We start from the raw sequence: 24,166 nt of genomic DNA, 5'->3' as shown, positions 1-24,166 counted from the left end.
AATCCACCTTAACACTATTGAATCTTCTTGAGAAACTGCACTATTTCCTGATTTTCCTCACTTTTGTTATAACATGGGACATCATGAGTTTGTTCACGGTTCATTACTGACAACATTATAAGTGGATAACCTGCACAATATGTACTGTAGGTATATGCACAGATATAATCTACAAATTCTACACCCAAGTCACACAGCACTAGTTCATAGCAACTAACTCCCCAGCTACGTATATCAACAAGTCTAGTCTTCATACAGTTACTCACTGGGAAAATAGGAGCTATATTGAATGGTTGCACAGGAATATTTTACTATGAACAATCAGACTTGGGTAGACCATTTCAAAAATATGCTGTTCCCAAAGGAAAGAGATATCTATATTTGTGACCGGGCCTGCAATAATAGGGCATGTGGGCACATGATTTTTGCCTACTTTTTCACATTTTCATCACTTATAATGTTTTGTACCATTATGCTATGGCATTGAAATTTTCACCTCTTAGTAAGCATTTAAGTGGCATCATGATGCAAGTTACAGAATGGAAATATACTTTTCCAGTACAGAGATATGACCTGTAGAGCAATGGGATGTAGTTTGTGCCCACATGCCCTGTTTTCGCAGGCCCGGTCACATTTATTAAGTTATTATTTTTTTATTTGTCGTACAAAAGACAAATGACGAAAAAAACAAGATACAAGAACAAACAAAGCACAACAAACATTACAAGCATGTCGGTAAAAAACAAATTAACTTATACAACAGGTGCTTAATTATGGAAACTTGTACAATACATGTCTTAAAGGGGATCAATGAGGTACAGAGAGTATATCAAGTTACATACATTGATAATTACAATAGTTACTTGGGATAAAAGTATTATTATATACAGTGTATATACAACCTACATTCATACATAAGGAACAAGATAATTACTATGCATGTCGTGTAAACATTAAATGACCATTTTGTGGACTCTAATTTAACTTTCTTGCTAGCCGGCACACTCACATGCTCCATAAATTACAGGTTCATTAGTGTGCTTATTCAGACAATGAAGATTCGTCTACATAACCCAACTGAACTGTATCCATGGCACTGGTCTTGCAACATTCATTAGTTTTTGAGTTCGAGCAACCACCAAGAACAACTACGGCATGACTACTAATCGTAGTGACAGCGGTGTATGCTAGCTTACTAAACAATGAACCAACTTTCTTCCATGACTTAGACTCCAAATCATAACACAAAATATCCTCAACTGTGTTACCCTGCGAGTCACTACCACCCACCATGATTGGAGGGTATGCATGTGGAACAATAGTAGCATTGATGTAAGGAGTATCAGTTAGGGAATTCCAACTCCTGTTTGGTGTAAGAGGTTGGTTATCTTGTGACTGGCTTATCACATCTTTTATTGGCATTGAGTAAGCTTTTTGTGAGGTAGAGGGACGAAAGCCGCCAAGTGTTCTTGCTAGATACAAAATATCATTTGAAACAGTTGCAGACAAGCTGAACATCCCTCTCGGCAAGGAAACATGTAGTTTAGTCCAATGATCCTCCGTAGTATTTAACACTTCAACATCATTCAACAAGCCATCCCTTTTCCTCCCACCAGCCACAATGACATAATCACCCCAACTGACAACAGCTGGAAAACACCTACACTCCCTCAAGTTGGGATAATGGTAAGACAAGGTTTCACTTTTAGTGTCATAAGTGCTAACCTGATTAGTGATTGTATTTGTGGACAAGTCCCGTCCACCAAACAGTACAAGTTTACCACATACTATATGGGGAACAGCTAATTTGTGTTTAGCCAAAGGCAAAACATTCCAGGTGCTATGGAACAAACTGAACTTGAAGACACAAGAACTTGCATTGACATTACATTGCTCTTCTCTGCCTGCTACAGGTGAACAAGTATGAAGATCTACCTTTTCACATGAACAAACACCTCCAGTCACATACAAACAATCATCAAGTCTAACCACATAGGCAGAATGCATTGGTACTGGTAGATTAGTAAGATGCTTCCATTTTATTTGACCATTTTTCTTTTTCAATGAGTACAGTAATGAAGGTAATTCCTACAAAAAAAAGAAAAACAATAGCCAATAAACAGCTGATCTAGATCTGTTACTGTTGGGTTTTGACACCATCTGCTGCAATTCAATATACACCGGGAATTAGTAAAACGTGGAATACGGAATAACGGAATTGCGGAATAACGAAATAAGCAAAAAGAAATTGCAGATTGTACAAATAACGGAATTGCGGAACTGTACAAATAGTTACATGCTCTATAGCAATCATACTTTATTTACACCTTGCAACAGCTCTGCATGGCACGCCATGGCGATGGATAGCTAAACAGCAGCTGGGCGAGCATTAAATGGGACGAGCGAGCACACAGCCCATCACCCTAGAACAATATACCTTCGCTAAACTTACTTATCTATACCCCTTAGTTGATATAGCTACAAAACGCCAAGACTTTGTTCTATTCTTAGGTTAAACTAGTTGCCCTTCATCTGCATAAGACAGAATTTATTAGAGTCACGCAGGAAAGTCCAGTGGTTGTGTGTCTTTAAATGGATTTCAAAACTCTTCAGGTTTGAATCAGGAGTGTAGGTAGGTAAAGTTAGCGAAGGTAGATCGTGCGAGGATGATTGGTTGTGTGCTCGTCCCATTTGATGCTCGCCAGCTGCTGTTCTATCCATCGCCGTGGTGCGCCATGCAGAGCTGTTACAAGGTAAATAAAGTATAATTACTATAGAGCATATAACTATTTGTACAATCTGCAAAATATAAGTTTTGCATATTTCGTTATTCCGCAATTCCGTTATTCCGTATTTTACTAATTCCCATATACACCTGTAGCATGGGCATGATCGAGCCAGTAGAATTTGCTCCACTCAAGACTCCCCCAGTCTTCTCTTCAGTACATAGGGATGGGGATTATTCCATCAGTAAGTCAGTTGTTGGCATGCATGCATGTATGTGTGTCTTTTGTAATTTGCGACGTGAATTTCTATTTATTTGAAATCCACCGGACTTCAAAGTATACATTCTTCGAAATTTCAAAATTCAGATTTTGTTTCTTTTGCAAAATTTTCTGCTTTGAAAGTAACCCACTATATGGTACATAGCATGATCACTATGGTTACCTATGACTGTACAGAAAGTGATTTTTATCCAAACCGTCAGCATAATTTCAAAAAAGATTAACACAAAGTGGTACACAAAAGCCTCAGAAATAAAAAAACTCGACCAATCTGGGATTCTAACCCACACCCGCCTATAGAAAATCGACCACTTGGCCATGTAGTGCTATAGTGCTTTTAATAGCACTTTTACTACAGTACTTTTCATAGTACTTATACCATTTGAGTGATATACATTCTAAACTTGCAATTGACCAATACCAATACTCATTATAATTATTGGCACTGAAACCTTCCGTTGTCATATTTCAATATGCTACCAGAGTTGGGGGTAACTAGTTACTTTGTAATTAAGTCACATAACTAGTTACTATAAAAGTAACTAGTAATATAACTGGTTACTTGTTTTGTAACTAGTAATTTGTAACTCGTTACAACTTCCTGAAAGTAATTAGTAACTAGTTACAATAGTTACATTGTAACTATACTGTACATGTAGGTAATTATGCTTTAAGAGTAAGAGCACTTCAATTTTTGTGCTACAGCCACATTAAGTAGACACTTTCTGTGTACCTGTTCTTCATGATTCAGCTTGAGTATACAGACGTAACAGTTGAAACTGAACTGAAATTGCCACAGAATCGTTATTTTCAGAAAGTGTACATACTGTATAATTATTATATGTGACTGAATTTGACAAAACAAGGCTTCCACACACATCCAAATTAAAAAACTGTAACTTGACTACTCAGTAAGCTATTGACCTAAAATTTTCAAACAATTCTTCCATAGCATTGTAAAATACCAGGTCAAAGTGTGAAACTAATGGCATACTCCTACATTGAGTTATGGTACTTCAAAGCCATATAAGTGGATGTGTGTGGAAACCTTGTTTTGTCAAATTCAGTCACATAATATTTACAGTTCTCTTCTTCCCTTGCTCTGGGCAAAATAATCATGTTACAAAACAGGGGCAGTGGAGCAGGCCAAAGAGTGAGGGGGCCAGGTCAGTTGTAAGCTGACGACCAAAAAAAAAGGTAACTACCTGCTGACAATAGCTGCCCTCCACCAACTATATCTCCTTATTTATAACTACACATACCTAGCTAAGTAGCTTGCCACACTGCTCCTCTGAATACTGTGACTGCTCTATTAGAGTATCTAGAATTGAATGTTCTATTAGAGTATCTTGATCTTTTCTTGCAAACATTGTCCCATAAAAGTGGTGGGGGGGGCACCGCCTATGTTACAAAAGTTAACAGAGTAAAAAAAGTAACTAGTAACTAGAAACTTACTGTAGTTACCTTTCAAAAGTAACTGTAACTAAGTTACATGGGATAAAAGTAATGAGTATCTAGTAACTTGCTACTTTTCTGAAGTAGCTATATATCCCAACTCTGTATGGTATTTTGTGTCTCCTCCTCATTATTCAATGCATTTATCCAAATGGTCTTAGGATTTGTACTAATGCATGTTTACTTTGTAACCTAGCTACAGTATATCAAACAAGTTATTGGCTCTTTAAGCTTATATAGCCAAATAAATTTAAATTCCAAATGCCTTTAAGGCTACGGGATACTGTAAACCCCACATGTACACTATCAATCATTTTTCATGATTAGGGGTTTGATTTTTCTTGTTATCAAATATTTATGCATTCTTAACTTCTCATTAATCGACATGGAATTCAAATGTTGATATGGAAACATGAGTTGTCCCCATGCCAATTAGTGAAAACTATGAACCAAAAATCAGACCAATGAAGAACCATGAGAACTTACTAACAAATCTAAGATTTGAAGAACATCATTTGTGAGGGACTGACAAGAGGATTTGTGAATAATGAGTATAGTTGCTGAAATATGACTACAATATGGCCTAAAGCAAGACACTGTGGTCACAAATTTAATTTTTAAATTGATATCACAAGTACTAGAAACATTATTTCTAACAAATGGCTCCATCAGGACCTAGACAAGAAGCCAAACTAGTAGTCTGCTTATACAAAATGTTAACAACTAGTTTGACAGTCCTGATTTTGGTTCAGGAAAATATCACCATTAGTCAGCAAAACTATGCATGCGTTATGTTATCTTGTACTGTTACGTGTGTTTTCTTGTACCTTGTACCAGTCCAGTCAGCATGCTATGATTCTCCCAACAATTTAAGCCTGTTACCAGCTGATACACAACACAACAACACCAAGCCCGCCTTAATTATGTAATAAAATTTTTTGTTTGACAGTCGCTCAGTATCCCCATAGATACTAGAATACATAATGGATTGGAAACGCAATACATTTTACGGTTACGGGCTCGATATGGTCACGTGATATGTAAAAGAATTGCATGGATACGGTTTATACTCGGGTTTATAAGCCTAGCCCACCATGTCGTTATAGTTTATTACGTTATAATGTCATCGCTTGCATGTGCAAGGAATGTAGCTAACGAAAGGTAGGTATTTAAGGTTAGTCTGATTCGTTTGTAGTATGTTTAATTGTATTTCAATGTGAAATTTGTGGCCAAAAACCACTGTGGGGTTTTTCATGCTCACCGCTTCAATATTGTACGATGTTAGAGCCTACTATAAATTGTGTGTTAGCCCTATGCATGCATAAATATACTTTGTTTTAAACATTGCTGGGAAATTATAATGCTATATTCGAAAAAGTGTAATATATTTAGGCATTTTGTGGGGGTTTTCTAGGAGACAAGAAGCGACTTACTGATTCGTTTGGCTAAGCAATGGAACGACGATATCTCCAGGAGTGCAAAAATAATTAAAGACCATGGGAGGGAGAAAATTTAAAACTGCTAAACAGCCAAAACGACACAGAGGTAAAGTTCCTGAAGGTAGTGGAGACCATAGCAGAAGTCCCGCTCGCGGCGGCCGCCCACCTAAACACAAGAGGACCTGCAGTCAGTAAGTGCATGAGGACCTAACTGAAGTCATGGAAAATTCCATACAGCGCAAGGAGTCCTTAGATGAATTGATGCAGTCGGTCACCTTGCCACCACACTGGACAATATCCACCACCACTGAAAAAAATGATACTGCAGTAATCACAGTAAACATTGGAAAGGTAGTCTCTATACCTTCTGATTTCACACTGCCCACAACATCTACTCAACTATTAGTAGTTACACATTGTATAACAGTTAGAAATGATTTTTCATGGACAGCATTTGTGCATGGCCATTGCGTGAGTGACTCTGTATCACCTATACTCTCCTCCATTCCAAAACAACTAAACCGTGACTCATTGATCTCTCTCATTGTAAAGCTGGATAACTGCAATGGTCATACAGACAACAGCTTTGTAGATATGCCAATCTCTAGAGGAGGTAAAATTACATCACGTCATGGTGATGATATTGTAGCAAGTTTGGACACATTTGCTCCTGTGGAATTAAACGGTGAATGGTACAGTCAAACAGTCCGCAGTAATTCCTGTAGAATAATAACCAACAGTACCAAATGTGACAACTGTGTGTTGTACAGAGACAGTCTTCGCAGTTTTTACCATAATTGGAATTCAAAAAAATCTACTCAGTCTCAATCTACTGTGACAAATGAGAGGATTTCTACTAGTAGTACCACCAATTTTTTGTTTACTTATGCCACCAGAACAATTACAACGTTATAAAAATCTTAAAATGCGGTCAACAGCAGCTGAGAGAAAGCTGAAGACAGTTATGAAGAAGCTGACAAATAAGGAAGGCATAACTTTAGAGAAAGATTTACAAAGTGACATAAGTAGCATAATGAAAGAAGTCAGTAATGAAATCAAAAATGAAAATTCAGAAGGTACATTTCGAAGAATCTTTTGGGAACAACAATTAGAAGCACTAAAGCAAACAGACAAACGCCAACTTTGTTGGCATCCAGCAATTGTCAAATGGTGCTTGCATGTCAAATATCGCTCATCCAGTGCTTATCATGCCATTAGAAGTACAGGAGTACTTACATTACCTTCAGAAAAGGACGCTAAGAGACTATACTCACTACACAAAAGAGAGATGCGGTTTTCAGAAATATATTAACTTAGAACTAGTAAAAGAGGCCAATGTTAAAGAAGAAAAAGATCAGTATGTGGTATTATTAGCAGATGAAATGAAGGTTAAAGAAGATTTAGTATTTGATAAAAATTCTAGTGAGTTTATTGGATTTGTCAACTTGGGTGATATTAACAACATCCTAGATAAAATAGAATCGAGATGTAACAGAGCAGTGACTGAAGTCCAGATTACACCCAATGATGTTGCCACACACATGTTGATGTTTATGGTAAGAGGAATTTTTACAACCTTGCAGTTTCCATTTGTTTGCGTACCAACAAGAGACACCACAGGTGAAGAACTATTTCCAATCAAGTGGGAAGTAGTGAAAAACATAGAAGAATGTGGTTTGAAAGTTATTGCAATAACAGCAGATGGAGCATCCCCCAATCGAAAGTTTTTTCAGATGCATAAGAAAGTTGGGCAAACACCAGGAGAGGTAGTGTACAAAATCCCAAATCCTTACAGCAGTGACAAGCGGGATATTTATTTTATGCCCGATGTGCCTCACTTAAGACGACTCGCAACTGTTGGTCCAACTCATTTGCACACAGTAACAGTCGTGCTCTGTGGGTAAGTATTAGTTCTTTTTTACTATAAATGTTTAGATGGCATAATGACTGCACATATTATACTTGCACATACTCATACACATTGCATTAATAAGTTTTCATTCAGTTATATATCCAATTCACGTTGAGCTAAACATGTTGCTAAGTTATATATTGTCAGAACACTGAGCATGAGTGATCTTGAATGTGTGTTAATATAACTTTGCATTCAAATAACTATGTTACATAGCTAACTTCATTACACAGAATAATGGATACCACATAAGTTGGACTCACCTAATTGATCTACAGAAGAAGTGTCAGTTCTTATCTGGGATGACTTTCACTCCAAACATCAAGCGAGAACATTTGCATCTGAATTCTTATTCCAGAATGCGTGTCAAGTTGGCAGCTCAAGTAAGAATAGTTTGTTTGTGAATAATTATTATAAAAATTATCGTCCATGCATGTGTATAGGTACTAAGTTCATCAGTGGCCAGTGCATTTGAACATTTCAAGCAAGAGGAGACAAAAGAGACCACCACTTTTATTCGAAAGTTTGACAGGTTTTTGGATTGTTTTAATGTGAGATGAACATCAGAAAGTTTCAAGACACTTAAGCCAGACTTGAACTCGTACTCAAAACCAGATGACCCATGACTTAAGGTAACATCAACTGAATGTACATAATATGCATGATTGTCTGTATATATTTGTGTGCACGTGCATGCCTGTACAAATTAATTATGTACGGTATAAACTTAAACTTGATGAATTTACATACATGCATGTATCAGTGGCTGAAGGAGGAATTTCTACAGTGGCTGAAAGAATGGGAAACAAATGTTAAGAAACAGCAGGGGTTTACACCAGCCCAACAGAACATGATGCTATTGTCGAGAGAGACGAGAGAAGGATTGGAGATTGCAGGTATGTTGTGTGTATAATAATTTATTTCAGCTATTAATTGCTGTCTGTTATAGTGCTGTCATTTCTAGAACTGATACCTCTTCTGTTAGCTGTACCCAATGTCAGTTACGTTTAAGTGAAAGATTTTGCCAAGATCCAGTAGAAAGTTTCTTCGGCAAACAGAGATATCATGGAGGGTGGAATGACAACCCATCGGCTAAACAATTTCTGGAAAATAGTGCATCAATTCACGTGCAAGGTTCAGCAGCCCTAGCACCACTAAGGGGTAACAGCTACCAGAGCAGGAAGTCATCAACTCGGTCCCCAAATGCATATTGCTGATAGTGCACCACTGCCAAAGCGACACAGAACCTCCAAAAGTAACTCGGAGAATATAGCATGAAAAGAAACTGTACATAAATACAACGTTAGTATTTCATATACAATGCTGGTATAGCAGCTATCTTTGATGCACACTACAATTATAAAACTGGGGTAATTACTAATAATGTATATATATATATAATAACAATAATACAGGTTTTTGCAATTGAATTCGTCGCCTTTGCAATTGAATTCGTCCCGTTTGCAATTGAATTCGTCGGTATTGCAATTGAATTCGTCGGTATTGCAATTGAATTCGTCCCGTTTGCAATTGAATTCGTCGGTTTTGCAATTGAATTCGTCACTTTTGCAGTTGAATTAGTCGGTTTTGCAATAGAATTCGTCGCGTTTGCATTACAATTCGTCATAAACAAAACGGCTCCAAGAAACCAACCCGTTCATTAAGAGATGAACTATTTATACCTTGGAGAGTTACACTTGAGACACTAGAAGGTAATTGAAGCTGGTAGTACGCGAAGCTGATAGCTGTCTGACAAGTTAATTAGCTTGCTCGCGAGTGACCACACCCATCGCGAATGGCGGAGTAGAGTTTGGAATGTTGTTGGAGAGGCTGTAGAGGAAGAATTATTGCCTTACAAAGAGTTGTTTACTACTGTTGTATTTGAACAAGTTCTTGTAGCAGCTGCTACATCATGTTTTCATGTTTGCTCCAGCTGCCATTCTTGTTATGGACGAATTTAACTGCAAAAGCGACGAATTCAATTGCAAAAGCGACGAATTCAATTGCAAACGGGACGAATTCAATTGCAAAACCGACGAATTCAATTGCAAACGGGACGAATTCAATTGCAAACGGGACGAATTCAATTGCAAAAGCGACGAACTCAATTGCAAACGGGACGAATTCAATTGCAAAGTCGCCGAATTCAATTGCAAAAACCTGTAACACTGTTTATACATACAGTACTGCATACTTGACTCAGCTACTGCTTCTCTTTTAAAGCTTTCCTCAGTCGTGCCTTGCACTTGGTGTTCTTTGCAGTACAGCTTTTGTACATCTCCAGCCGTTGGCCAGCAATTGAGTTGCCCCAAATTGTCAGCCAGAGTTCAACGATCTCCTTGAGCAGCATCATAGCTACGGTTGTGTCATGCATGTCTGTACATAAATTAAACCAAATGTATTTGCACCTTGTTGTTCTTCATGATTGAGGTTATAAGTGATTCTTTGCTACTGCTGGTTTCTATGCTGCGCTTTAAGTGAGATGGCAAGCTGATCCGTGTTTCTAATTCAATTTTTAAACAAACAATAGGCTGTATCACTGAGTTCAAATAGACCTCCTCTATTGACTTGAGTTATCCAAGCACATGTGCATTCTAGGAAATCTGAATCCTCTCCTTGAACTGCCATGTTGTATAGGCACTCAATACACTCAAGTGAATGCTGTGTAGGGTGCTTTTCATACTTCTTAAACAAAGCAAATGGCACATAGCCTGCTGTATACCTCACAATGCATTCTTCGTCAGAAGAAATGAAGCTTAGTGTCTCATTGTTACTACTACTACTACTACTGCTGCTGTTATTGGTGGGTGCAATTCTAGTTATTATGTCTTCGAATAACTTCTGTGTCACGGCTTGATACACCAAGGGGTCCAGACGTTGATGAATTGCATCGAACAAGTCTTCCCATATCATGACAACTTCACTTGTGTGCTTCTGGTGATAGGCAATCCACAGCTTCTCTCTTTGTATAACAGTACATTCACTTCGAACTGCACTGCAGCAACCGCCTACCAAGGATTCTAGAAGTGCCAGCAACTTTCTTGCGAAGTGGTCGAAAGGAACGGCAAAATTATCTTCAGCAACTTGCTAATTAACAAGTTCGCTTCATGAAATGTGGTTTTGCTCCGTTCACTGGTGCCAGTAAACGTCCCATCCTTAATAACGAAAGAAAAAGCCCCTCTGACCAGCCCACTTGCCATTCTCAGCTGTCACTAACACATCACGTGACTGTATCGAGCCCGTAACCGTAAAAATATATTGCGTTTCCAATCCATTATGTATTCTAGTATCTATGGTATCCCGTAACCTTAATTAACGCTAAATAATTAATGATGATCACCTTACTTTTTTTCCATATAGGCAGTTGTAGATCACATATTGGGGGCTGTCTCTAACATGAGTCACAGAGTTACAGACTCTGACACAATCTGGTCGTGATGTGCTGTCTTCACTCAAGCAACTTTCAACTAACAATCGAGCAGGATTACAGCCATCAAGGATGTTCATCAAATTACCATCAGCAGATGGAATAACCTGGGTTAGAACTTGTAGGAAGAGAATTCCCAGAGAAAAAACGTCTGATTTAAAAGTGTGTACAGGCTGTTCAATAGATATCTCAGGAGCCACAAAAGCCAGGGACTTGTCATCAACATCAGTTGCTTTATGGAGAAGACCATCCTGTTGCAACTGTGGACAAACATAATCACTGATTTTAGCCTGACGATCATGACTGATCAACACATTTCTACCATGAAGGTTGGAATGGATGATATGATTTTGGTGTAAGAAACATAAACCATCAGCCATGTTTTGGATTAGACTTAACTGTTCACAGTAAGGTAGAGTATCCCAGGAGCGTTTGACAAAATCATCAAGATTTTCAGGAAACATATCAGTCAATAACACAAAAGCTTCTGCATAGTTTTGTATTGCTTTGAAAGCTTCCACATGATGATGACGAATACGGAAGAACTTGCTACAAACCTCCGTCAGTTTGGCAACAATGTTAGAGTCATCCCCATAAAGATTGCTATCAATGGTCTTTCCAGCATAACATCCCTCCTGGTGCTTGACCCTGCATACTATTCCAAACTTTCCAGCTCCCAAGCAATCATCTTTTGAATCAGCTTTGGATAATTGCTATTACAACAATCAAGTAATAGGTAGAATATGTTCTATAGATACCATACATACTGTACATACATGGATACATATAACAGTACACACTAAACTGAACTGTATAAATACTGTAAAGTAATTAAGGTTCCTTCAAATAACCATTATATCATCATTTCACCTGTGATTCTATACAATAGACTTTTGAATCTGGAGTACACTGTATACTAAATGCTCATTTATTTAAAGCTTTTATTGATTTTTTGATAATAATTATTCTATAACACTGAACAGCACAGCAATATGAAACAATGAAAGAGATTTAATGAACACGGGACCTACTTAAAAAGGTTGCAATCAAGACACGATTATATTGATATGCAAAAGTATATTCGTACTCTACATATACATACATACAATATGCGTGAGTTGTTGATAACAAGTTTATGAATTTTCGGCCCTCAGGCAAGTGCATATATACCAGGCAAAGCACTTGTGCCTGTGGTAAAACTATTACATACTATATTTGCATATGTAACAAGAACACACACACACACACACACACACACACACACACACACCTTAACTATGGAAGATGAACATTTTGCTTGCAACTCTTTGAGTTTGATTTCTAATTCTGAACATTTTAGCTGCCATCTCATTGTCTCACTTTGTTGCTCTTGTAATTGATCTCTCAGCTCAGCACATTCCTTTTCTAGTTCACTAACTCTCTACAAAAGAACAAGAAATAGATATACAGGTATGACAAATATTAAGAAATGTTCCAAGAGTTTGGGATGAGCTAAGTGACTGCCTAATTTTTTTTAGAAGTTTTGCACATCTTTGCATACCTGCCAAGATCCATGTGGTCATTCGCATTACTACCAATACTTTCGATAACATTACTTGGCTATGACATGTGCTTTTTTTTAAATCTGAAGCTGCACCTATTGTACCAAGGTACATTCATATTCTAATCACATTTGCAAGCCTAAAGCCATTACTATGGACATTTCCTATCTGTTTTCTTTGTATAGGCTCAACACAGATAAGTTACATTTGCAAAAATTAATTTGAGTATGTAGGGATCATCATACAGTTTGGTAGGTGCTGTATTAATAATACATTAATTAAGTAAGTTAATGTAACTTTGGATTTAGCAATTCACAAAATTTTGTGATTCTTCGATTACATTGCTATGCATCACTAAGGAAGCATTTGTTAAGCATACTATTTTTAACAACATGTTACGCACAGAAGCATCTTCTAAACTGTTTTATAGTTTGTATAATTCTCGACAAAGCCTCAAAGCTGCTCTTCATTTTCGTTTGCATATGCCCACTTTCAACTTGAAGAGATAGGCTATTCCTGGTAGTCTACGAGGCCTGCACCATTCTTTTTCAGTTATTAAAACACCTGTAAAACTTGAAAAGAATGTACTTCACAAAGTTTGAGGAGAGTCGCTACACCAGTATTTCAGACTGCTGAAAAGAAACCTTTGTTCATGTGGGTGCGTATGGACAAACATAGGTAGGTACATGTAGGTACACACACACACACACACACACACACACACACACACACTTTTCTAAGAAAACAATTTCAGTAAATCAGGTGTGGACGCACACCTGGTTTAAAAATTACATTTTAGTAGGGATCATCATACAGTATGGTAGTACTGTTATAGTAGGATCAGGGCTTTCTTGCTCAAAAATATCACCCCAAAACCAGCCTTATTTTCCCTTCATGACTGACACATTGGCAGTATTGGTTAGGAACAAACAAGCCCATAAATGTCCTCAAAACAACTCCAAACCTTTCCAAGAAAATTTTTAAAAGTTTTCTAATCATTGTCATCATACAGTATGATAGTACTGTATAGTAGGGACCACAAAGGTTTAGGTATGGCCCATTAAAAAAACATCACCCAAAAACCAGCCTCACATTTCCCTGACAATGATGAGGCATATTGGTTAGGTAAAACTAAGCCCAAACAAACCTTCAGATCAACCCGAAATGCTTTCAATAAGTTGCTACGGATTTTTTTTTTAAATGTTAAACAGAATTTTCTAGTGACTGAATGACTATCTGTCTGACTGACTGATGTCTTCAGACATGCATAATTTTGTTAATGGTTACAGCTACAGGCTTGATTTTCTCACTGTTCAATGTCACTTCAGCCGGACATGTGCCTTTTGGCATACCGTAGTACATACAATGCATTCTTCATTGACTTACCAGTGTCCTCCTACAGTACAGCTCATGAGTAACGTCGCATGTACACGCATGACGCGCGTTCGAGTGACCCGTGTGGATGCAGCAAGGCTACAGTAATGCTCCATGATAGCTAACTTTACTCGAGAGCGTCACGCAAGACCAGATAACAGGTCTCACCGATGGTCTTGGGAGGCAGCACTGGCTCAGTTCCGCCAGCTGTGAAGTCTCCTATTGCAATGCCTGTGTTGTAGCTACCGAATACTTGGTAACTTAGCTACTGACTACCTTGACTCTGTCACGGACTACAGTCAGTGCTGTAGCTAGCAGTATAGCTACCGTAAACCTAGATGGATTGGTCGCCAAGTAATGCCACAGAACCCCAGTTAGTGCATTTTTCTAATTCGTATTTTCTTTATCTAGATAGTTAAAGGAATGGTCAACCGAAGTTTCAACTCTAGAAGACAAGAAATTTCGAAGTTACAGCGCTACGAAGGGCCTACGAAGTGCTAACAGCAAAAAATCAATTTGTACTAGTGACAATAAACTACAGGCGTTTAATATAACAATCATAACATATGGATGCAGTCCTCTACCAAGATGCAACTTGCACCATCGAATTCTCCATGAACAAGCAAATCCATTGCTGGGTAAGTTTTGTCTTCCAGGCCTTTCATACGTCCATGGGGGACCGGCAAAGGCAAACGAACGTGAGAAAAAGCGATAGTGAACCGCTCGTCTAATGCAAGGCAGACTAACGCTGATATCTTCTGTCTCCTTGAGAGTACTGACACAAAACAAAGATTTTGGAACTCCTCTTGCTTTTGGGATCACGATGCTGCCAAGGTTTTTGGTGTTATCACTTTCTTTCATTGTGAAACAAGCACTTTAGAATTTTTGTTTTCGTAAATATTCCACCCATTGCGTTCTGCGGGCCCAGGCGTGCGTTTATTGCATTCTACTGTATAATTAGCTAGCTAGGCTTGCACGAACATAATTATGGGACCGATCACAAATGTTTATGTGATTTAAGTGTTGTATGAAGTTACTAAACTCAGTAGGGAGTGTTCTCATGTGTGGCGAGTTTCTCGCGCGGCTAGTGCATATCCACACGATATTCCACAGGTATTGTACAGTACACTGCAAAAGAATGATCCCGCGAGAAGATGCGAGCATTACTCGCATGTGTATACTTGCGACGTTACCTTTGAGCTGTACTGTATATGTCCCATTCATCTTTGCTGACAGCGAAAGGTGTCAATATTAGGCGGTAGCGCGTGATGGCTTCTCTTCATAATGGAAATTGTCTATACTTTTCATAGTGGCTACTTTGATTGCAGAGGTGCTTTTTAAATGCTGTAGTTCTTGATTCATAACGCTGTGTAATGGGTTGAAAATAGCTGACAACAAAGCATAATGGATATCTCACTTTTCATATGATAATTGACAGTTGGTGTGTACAACACCATTCTTTTGATGCAGTATAAGTGGGTTCACCAGTCATAATGATTTTATTTTACAAAAAAAGTTAATAAACAAGTACACGAAAAATTGGAATTTTCAACTAGAATAGGGACCATAACACATTGATAAAAAGTACTGAAACAAGCTGGAGTAGTGCGTGATATTAAATCAATAAGAAGTGTTATATCCCTACTGTGCATTTATCATTACAGTAGGAATATGACACTTCTTATTGTTTTACTGTGATTTAATATCACGCACTACTCCAACTTGTTTCAGTACTTTTATCGATGTGTTATGGTCCCTACTCTAGTTGAAAATTCCAATTTTCAACTAGAGGCACTTCTTATTGTAGCTGCCTTGATTTCTTCACTGTTAGACATTGCTTTAGCTAAAAATGTGTCCTCATCTATCACAGCAGCTACAATGCATGAATCATGGACTTACCTTTGTCCTCCTTTTTCTTTCTCTACTATCTTGTAGATGTTGATTCACAGAATTACAACACAGTGGCTTCAGTACTTTGATTTCCACAGTGTGACTGGAGAGGCACTTCTCATACTGCATTTCAGTTGTAAAAGGTGGAACATATGTAGCTAAACTTGAAATGGCTAATTCGTATTTCAGTAACTGATATATAGTTGGGGAGCACAATCACTCATAATATCCATAGTGACTGAACTGTGTGCAGAGGCACTTCTTGTACTATTCTTCGCTTTAAAATAATTGAAAGCATCTCGTACAGTAATTGATAGTTAAGGTACATGCTCAGTTACGTATTTAATTTTAATACTGTCAGTGTACCTGGCACCATTCTTTCTTTTGATGTGGTATGCGATGGTTCACCCATCATGAATTAGCTCTAAAAAACAAACAAGTGTAACATTTGAGTAGGGATCATAAGAAATAAAAAAGAAATGAAACAGAGGAGGTCATCTACATCAGCAGCTACACTGTATTATATAATAGCTATTGTGGACATTTAATCAAACAGTACGGTAAGTAGGGATCTCCCAAAAGTGACGCAAACCACCTAAAATGCTGCTTTTAAAAATCCTAGAGACATTTCACGTGACAAATGTCACCTTTACGCAATAACATTAGTCCATCTAGCATCAAATACAGCATTAAAAACAAGAAAACACTTACAGATGGACAGATATAGAATTTTTTTAAATCGCCCAAACTCAAATTTTTGCCTGCCAGCCTGCCTGATTTTATTCTTACAGAGAGCTCACAAATACTATGAACCCTTGTTCTCACATGATAGGCCATTGGTGTGCTACCATGGATCAGTACTTTGTGCTATTAGCAAATTGAAATGAAACACAAAGGAGGACAAATGTTGAGTGCATTGTACGTATTGCAGCATGCCAAAAGGCACTTGTTGACCAGAAATAAAGTCTAATAGTAAAGCAATCAACTGAATCAAGCTGCCTAGCCACTATTGAGTTATGTTTGTCTGAAGGCATCATTAGGAAGTCAGTTGGTCGGTCAGTCAGTCAATCAGTCAGAAAAAAAATTCAGTCAATATATAATGTTTACAATTTGGAGCAAGTTAGTGGAACAAACTGAAGGAACTTTTGGGTCCAGTTAACCTAACCATTACTGCCGAGGTATCTTGAGGATGGTATCTGGTAGTGATACTATCTGGTCAATATTTTTCACAACTACAACTGTAGGCACAATAAAGCAAGGAAGGATGCCAAACGCCTGCAAATATACTATTGCACATTTAATCCCTATACCCATGACTGAATTAGGGATTACTGTAAATGTACAGTAGTATCATACAGTACGATGGTACTATGTAGTAGGGACCACAAAGGAGTAGGCTTGGCCCACAAAATAACATCACCCAAAAACCAGCCTCAATTTTCCCTGATGATGATGAGGCAGTATCGGTTATTGGTTAGGTAAAACTAAGCCCAAACAAGTTTTCAGGTTGACCCGAAACACTTTCAACAAGTTGCTACAGAATTTTAAAAATATATTTATTTAACGGAATTTTCTACTGACTGACTGACTGACTGACTGCCTGATACCTTCAGACAAGCGTAACTCGATAACGGCTAAGCCTACGGGCATACAATGCATTCTTCATGGACTTATCAGTATCCTCCTTTGTGTTCCATTCATCTTTGCTGACAACAAAGTGTCGATTTGGCGGTAGTCCGTGATGGCTTCCCTATGTAACGGAAATCGTCTGTATTTTTCATAGTGGCTATTTTGATTGCAGAGGTGCTTTTCGAACAATTCTTGATTCGTACTGTTGTGTAACGGGTTGAACATAGCCAACAATGAAGTGTAATGGATACTTCACTTTTCAGATGATAATTGATATAACTGGGGTGCATGGCACCATTTCTTTGTTTTGGTATGCATGGATTGCAGAGGTGCTTTTTGAACAGTTCTTGATTCGAAATGCTGTGTAACTGGTTGAACATACAGGCTGTAGCTGACAACGAAGCGTAATGGATACTTCACTTTTCACAATTGATATAGCTGGGGAGCACGGCGCCATATCAGATGCAGTATGCGTGGGTTCACCAGTCATAATAACAAACAAGTACACAAAAAAATTGGAATTTTCAACTATAGTAGGGACCATAGCACATCAAAATGTGTGATCCAATGACCCAACCTGGTTTCAACAGTGTCAACACTAACAATATATCTGAAGGAAATGGTACTGTAGTTTGCATAATGCATGCAAACATTTAGCTACAGCATAGCACTACATAATCTTTATATTTCCCTTACCATATCAGATGTTTTCTCTTTGGCTTTTCTTAACTCTTCCTTCAGGTCACTAATTAACTGGTGTTTCTGTAATTGGCAAGCTGCAAAAATACACACCCATATTTGCACATATATCAGAGGCCAAGTACAGTACAGCCACAAATTATCAAGGGACAAAACTTTCACTAAAATGTGTAAAAGCAATTTTCTGTTAATGAGATTTTTTAATCGACCAGTTCAGCCAAACTAAGGCTGTTAAAATGATATAGATTATGTTTTAGGTTGTTTTGATGCATAATTCCTAAGAACTAAGAGTGAAATCAGTTTTGTGAAAATTTTTGTTTTTAGGCCACATAAACTTAATTATTAGTTTCTCATCCTCCTGCACTCAAAATACCAGTGCGGGAGGGCAGATTTTTACTAACTAGATAGCTGAATTAGCTAGCTAAAATGACTCAGAATGCAAATTTCTTAGACTGGTCTAGCAAGGTACCAACTTTAAAAGGTGTGGGATGGCTGCACTAAGCCACCAGTGGTGCAAAAAATCCTTGATGAGGGAAGAAAAATGGCAATGCGGGCGGGGATGAGAAACCAATAATTAAGTATATGTGGTCTTAGGCCACTATTTGGTGATATCATGTTTTTCATCAAAAATTTCCAAATGTATAGTGGGGGCGGGCGGGTCATTACCATTACCCATTATTCGCAGTACTTGCCACAATATAGCTAGCTATAGACTTATTTTCATACCTCTACCACAGATACTATACTTACAAAGATTGGCAATGCACATAACAACCATTCGACAATCCTTGTTATGGTCACGTGAGTTGTTACATAAGTGAGCGCATCTATTGTCATAGAAACGGCTGAGACTACAGAATCATGACAGAATAGCCCATTTATACCGTTCCCAGTGTTGTTATTCGTTATCTACAAGAGGGGAACTACTCATGTAAAAGATTATTGTAGGGAGTTACGATCGCAGGCCCATTTTGTCATCGCCAATGAGAGATCCGGTGACTCGGCTGCAGCTGAGCTGTGTTGGTGGAAGTTAACACTATAATTCCAGCTGGAATCTCACCTGAAAGGTCCAAGAATGAATTATACTGCTGGTATGTGATATTAATATGATGATGTACTACTAATAAACCATGATAGTGCACCCAGCAATTGTATGGAGTAAAAATTGAGGTAAAATCGATCAATCTGCCGGTATTCTTGTATACTCCTACTCCCTGCAGTTTATTTCCTATTGAGTAATTTCACTATCAGATGAGTATATGAAATTGTCATGCCTCTACTTATGAAAGATCCCATGGTTTTTCCCATTTTCATGGGTACTGCACCCACGAAATCTTGATATGCATATGCATTTCATGGCCTATGAAACAACTCATGAAATGACTTTCATGTTACATTCACGATTTAACTTTGATGGCATGGCTGTCTTAAGCATTTCATGGTGTAATGCTGTGGCATTATGTGTTAACTACAATATGTGTCTGCATTGGTTGAGGGGTCAGCAACCAAGTAATTAGCACCAAAATCTGGAGTAAAAGATTTCAGATTTCAAGAATTGACCTATGAGATTTAGAGTTTGCTGCTGATCCCTCGGCAGTAGTTGCAACTGATCTGCACAAGCTGTGATGGATGCGACTGTTATTAAAATGCTGTGTCAATTTCATTACCCTCCCAAACTAGTGATTTTTCTCTGTGACTATGAAATCAATTCTAAGAGGGGATTCAACAAAACCATCTACGACATGTCTACATTTCATGGCTGTTCCTTAAGAGTATGTGGCTATTGATCTGCATAATATGTCAGGTTTTGTAACAGAGTAACAGCATTTTAAACAGCATTGTGTATTATTGTTACAACAATAACCACTGTTTGTCACATTTCTAGCATTTTTACAGTCTACAGAAGGGTGGAAACATGCTATTAACAATAGTTGGTATGTAGTTGTGCTATTCAGTATACTGTGCTTATTTTGTACTGATACAGTGTCTGAACTGCAGTGGACAATACTGAACGTGATGTGCCGAGGTAGTATCAGGCAAACTCATTTCGGTTCATAGCTACTAAATAACAGTTATTGTATTTGTCTATAATGTATGGTGTGTGTATACATTTTGTTCATGATTGATACTGGGGACTCCAGGTTTAGATGCTACCTTCGGTGTGACATGGGTACATCAATTCGATATCCAGTGGAACAACTGTTTTGATATATCCATGTAGGCTCTTGATTCACTACTGTATGCACCAATATAAAATTACGTTGATGTCCTACATATAGCACTACTAGCAGCTTCATTTTGCTTCCACTACTGTCTCCCTCACTGTGTCTAGATAAAATGACCATCTCAACCAAGTGGTGGACGGCTATACACCAGCGACTGTGACTTCAGGGCAATACATTGAGCTGCTGGATCAAATGTATTGATGGCTAATGCCACATCTGAATTTGAGCTCATGCATGTTTGCACTGCATTACCATAACATTAAGCTCTCTTATGCTGTATAGTAACTTGCTGTTTCTTCTCCCAGTACCATGACAAAACTCCACAAATCAACATAACGAAATGACTTCAAAATGAGCTCCAAATCACAACTTAGGAAATAATTTTTACCTCTATAAAACAAAGCACTGCACTTTACTAATGGTTTCAAGCAGCGTTGAAACCGGGTCGGGTCATCCGGGTCACATTTTCTCGGGGTCATCCGGGTCTGACCCGGATTGGATCACGTGAGAAACGAAATTGTTCGTTTGACGACGTGGAAACTTATAAACGCTATTGCGTAGCTTTTTCGTGAGCCACACCCACTTATCGCGTAACCAACATACGCTCAACCATGCCCATTTATTAGTAAGTGCAGTATGTAGCACAAAACTGAGGGTATCTATGGTGAGGGGTAGCTATTGTCAGTAGGTGATGACCTTTTTTTTTTGGTCTTCAACCTACAGTTAGGCTGAAGTTGCAATTCCAAAGTGGAACCCCCCCTTTTAAAAGTCTGGATCCGCCCCTGTTTACTCAACACGAATTGAACATTCAAAACGTAGTCTCGCTCACTCGCTCGAGACTAGCCGAAACATAGCTCTTATTGCACGCCTCGGCTTTAATTAATCCGGGTCAGTGGGTCATCTGGGTCAGCAGTAGTGACCCGGTTTCAACGCTGGTTTCAAGTATTCTCTTATAAATTGTGTTCAACAAGGCGTTTTTGTTTCTTTGTAAAAACTCCGCAAGTATGAGTCTCGGAACTTCTTTACGCGCTAGGTTGAGGTGTTACGCTATTTTCCTTTATCAGTTACTCACCTAATAGTACTGGGCTCATTTGAAGAAGGTTGTACATCAATAGAGAGAACTACCCATGCTACGGAAGAAGAAACGAAGAAGCTTGTGCATCTAGTAACCGGGCAGAGGGCATGTAAAGACCATAACGAGGATTTGAAATGACGTCGCTATTGTTTTGATCGCGCGTTGCCAATCCTTTGTAAGTATAGTATCTGTGCCTCTACTCTTCGGGGACTGATAATCTCTGCATAACAGACAATTTGCTAACTTAGCTTAACTCAACACAGTTTGGCAACCATTTCCCGTCATCCTTCGTCACACAATCCGGCACAGTTCCACTCAAGGATCAGTAAGCATCACTGCAGTCTAATCTTTCACATTTTTGTGGATACAATGCAAGGTAGCTACTGTGCAGCAATCTTGAAAACTGAATTGCTCATCTTTTATTTTGGTTAATCAGATGAAATGGTTAAATCTTTAATATATGTGAAGCAGTAAAAATACATGCGGGCGCTGATGAAAAACATATTATCACCAAATAGTGGCCTTATGGCTTCATTTGACAAATCCCAATAGCATGTTTTGACATGTGTGAAGCAGAGACTATTATATGCTGAATGTAGATAAGTCCCAGACCCTCGCCCAGACCAGGTGGTGAGTCTGTGACTTCATCCACAAACGACTTGCAGTCTAGACAAGCACCTGAGGAGCCACACAGCCTGAAATCCAGGCATTCAGCTCATTCAGTATATCAAAGACAAACTGAAGAAGAGCGTTTTGGCTAAAAGGTAGGTGGCTAGCAAACCGGCTTATATTCTGTAGCATAATTACGGGTCGTGCTACCGGTGTGTATTACATTTCATTGCTATGCCATGCATCAGTATAATATATGCTAGCTATACCTTTCATAAGTTCATCTCCCAGTTCCTTACAAGTTGGAGTCTCCTGTATGATATAACAAAATCGCTCAATTTTCTCCGGTGGAAGAACGCTTATGAGTAAAACTGCATCCCTCCTCTTTTTGATGGTATTCGGAATGGCTTCAAGAGTGTAATAGTCGTACCGTGACACTAAACCCTCTTCCATAAAACGTGATATCAATTCTTCGCATGGCAGACAGTTCTCTAGTTTGTGTACAAAGTCAAGAAGAAGGTCTCCAAACTTAAGACTCATCTCAATATAGATCTCGATCTCAAGTAGCCCCTGCTGTTAGGAATAAACATTGAAATTAAATAAAAATTAGCAAAACGGAAATGAGGTAAAATTAAGGGAATTTCACGAGGACAAACAGCTGCTGTAACTATAGCAACTAACACTACTGAGCCAGGTGCTCATAAGCGCCGCCTGACTGAACGGGTTGATCGAGTGCATACCATACCGTACGCAAGGAAATTTTGACGTCAAAAAAATTTGACGAATTTGACGAATCAGTACAGGTTGTGCCTACAATTTCTTCATTTTCGTCAACATTTTATTCGTTAAATCTGCTGAAGTCTGAATTCGTCAAATTTTTTTGACGTCAAAATTTCCTTGCGTACGGTACCACCATAAAAAATAGACTATGGTACCACATATATATTTCGAGCACTATTTATTAGCAACGTCCTCCCTAGGAAGTCATTTCATTTCATTTTATTAATTAGCAAAGCCCCTAAAGGGGTAAAACGCTAATGCAAAATTTTATTTAGTTATTATGCACCTATCAATGTATTGCCCCACTACCCCCCCTCGGGCATATATGGGGCCATAGTGGGGATTTGACACAGCCGAATGTCAAATGCCCCATAGTAGGGCAAACCTATCGTGTCAAATCCCCACCGTTGGCCCCAGTTGCAACGCGGGATTAACTCGGGATTTGACATAGCGAAGGAAGTTACAACAAAAAATATTTGGGCACTTACTGGACGATCGTCAAATGCCCCATAGTGGGGCAGTAGTTTCGTGTCAATTCCCCCTGTAAAGCCCCACTTACGCCCGAGGGGGGGGGAGGGGGCAATGCATTGATAGGTGCATTAGTTAATACAAGTTTAAAATCTGCAAGTCATGTTGATACGTACTGCTTGTTCTTGCTGATGCCAGTGATGGTGCTACTTGCCACTGTGGTTGCTTCTGTTGCTATTAATTTGGTAGCCAGAATGTTAGCAATGGATGAATTTCATAATAACAAAAGTTGCCCTTAGCAACCTGAATTTTACATTATTTGTAGGGGTAAATGTCTATAGTAACATCTTAAAATTTTAAAAAGATAGCATATATAGGTCATGAGATATAACATTTTAAAGTTTGTCGTTTTTCCATACATTGTCTATGAGAGGGGGCAGGAATTGCCCCTTCTGGGCAATCACATAAATAATGTGTGGGAAAACAATAAATTCAATTAATGTCATTCCTCAATTTAACATTACTTGTAGATATGAATCTCACAATTAACCTCTCCAAATTTTAAAATGATAGGGTATATAGATCATGAGATATGACATTTTGAAATTTGTGGTTTTCCCATACATTATCCATGTGAT

At 38.3% G+C, this 24,166-nt stretch overlaps 1 protein-coding gene across 1 annotated transcript; it reads right to left on the bottom strand.

The window, feature by feature from the left end:
* Window positions 1-676: 676 nt before the first annotated feature.
* Window positions 677-23,607, bottom strand: LOC136254539 (uncharacterized). Its single transcript, XM_066047276.1, has 6 exons — window positions 23,549-23,607; window positions 22,550-22,853; window positions 18,369-18,448; window positions 12,509-12,658; window positions 11,157-11,951; window positions 677-2,088 (listed from the first exon to the last, which is right to left on the bottom strand). Exons 2-6 carry the CDS (start codon window positions 22,818-22,820, stop codon window positions 1,042-1,044), a joined length of 2,343 nt encoding a protein of 780 aa, XP_065903348.1. The 5' UTR covers window positions 22,821-22,853; window positions 23,549-23,607; the 3' UTR covers window positions 677-1,041.
* Between the last annotated feature and the right edge of the window lie 559 nt (window positions 23,608-24,166).

Source organism: Dysidea avara, chromosome 4 (genome assembly GCF_963678975.1).
Source record: "Dysidea avara chromosome 4, odDysAvar1.4, whole genome shotgun sequence".
In the NCBI taxonomy this organism is placed as follows: Eukaryota; Metazoa; Porifera; class Demospongiae; order Dictyoceratida; family Dysideidae; genus Dysidea; species Dysidea avara.
Note: the sequence above shows the minus strand (reverse complement) of the source record. Positions and strands in the feature narration are given on the sequence as shown.

What these genes read in the sequence shown, in the direction of transcription:
- LOC136254539 (XM_066047276.1), bottom strand. Translation starts at nt 22,820, where the DNA reads ATGAGTCTTAAGTTTGGAGACCTTCTTCTTGACTTTGTACACAAACTA. An exon ending in AAGAGAAAACATCTGATATG is followed by an intron (nt 12,659 to 18,368) that starts GTAAGGGAAATA and finishes GTTCTTTTGTAG; the next exon opens with AGAGTTAGTGAACTAGAAAA. An exon ending in GTTCATCTTCCATAGTTAAG is followed by an intron (nt 11,952 to 12,508) that starts GTGTGTGTGTGT and finishes TTGTTGTAATAG; the next exon opens with CAATTATCCAAAGCTGATTC.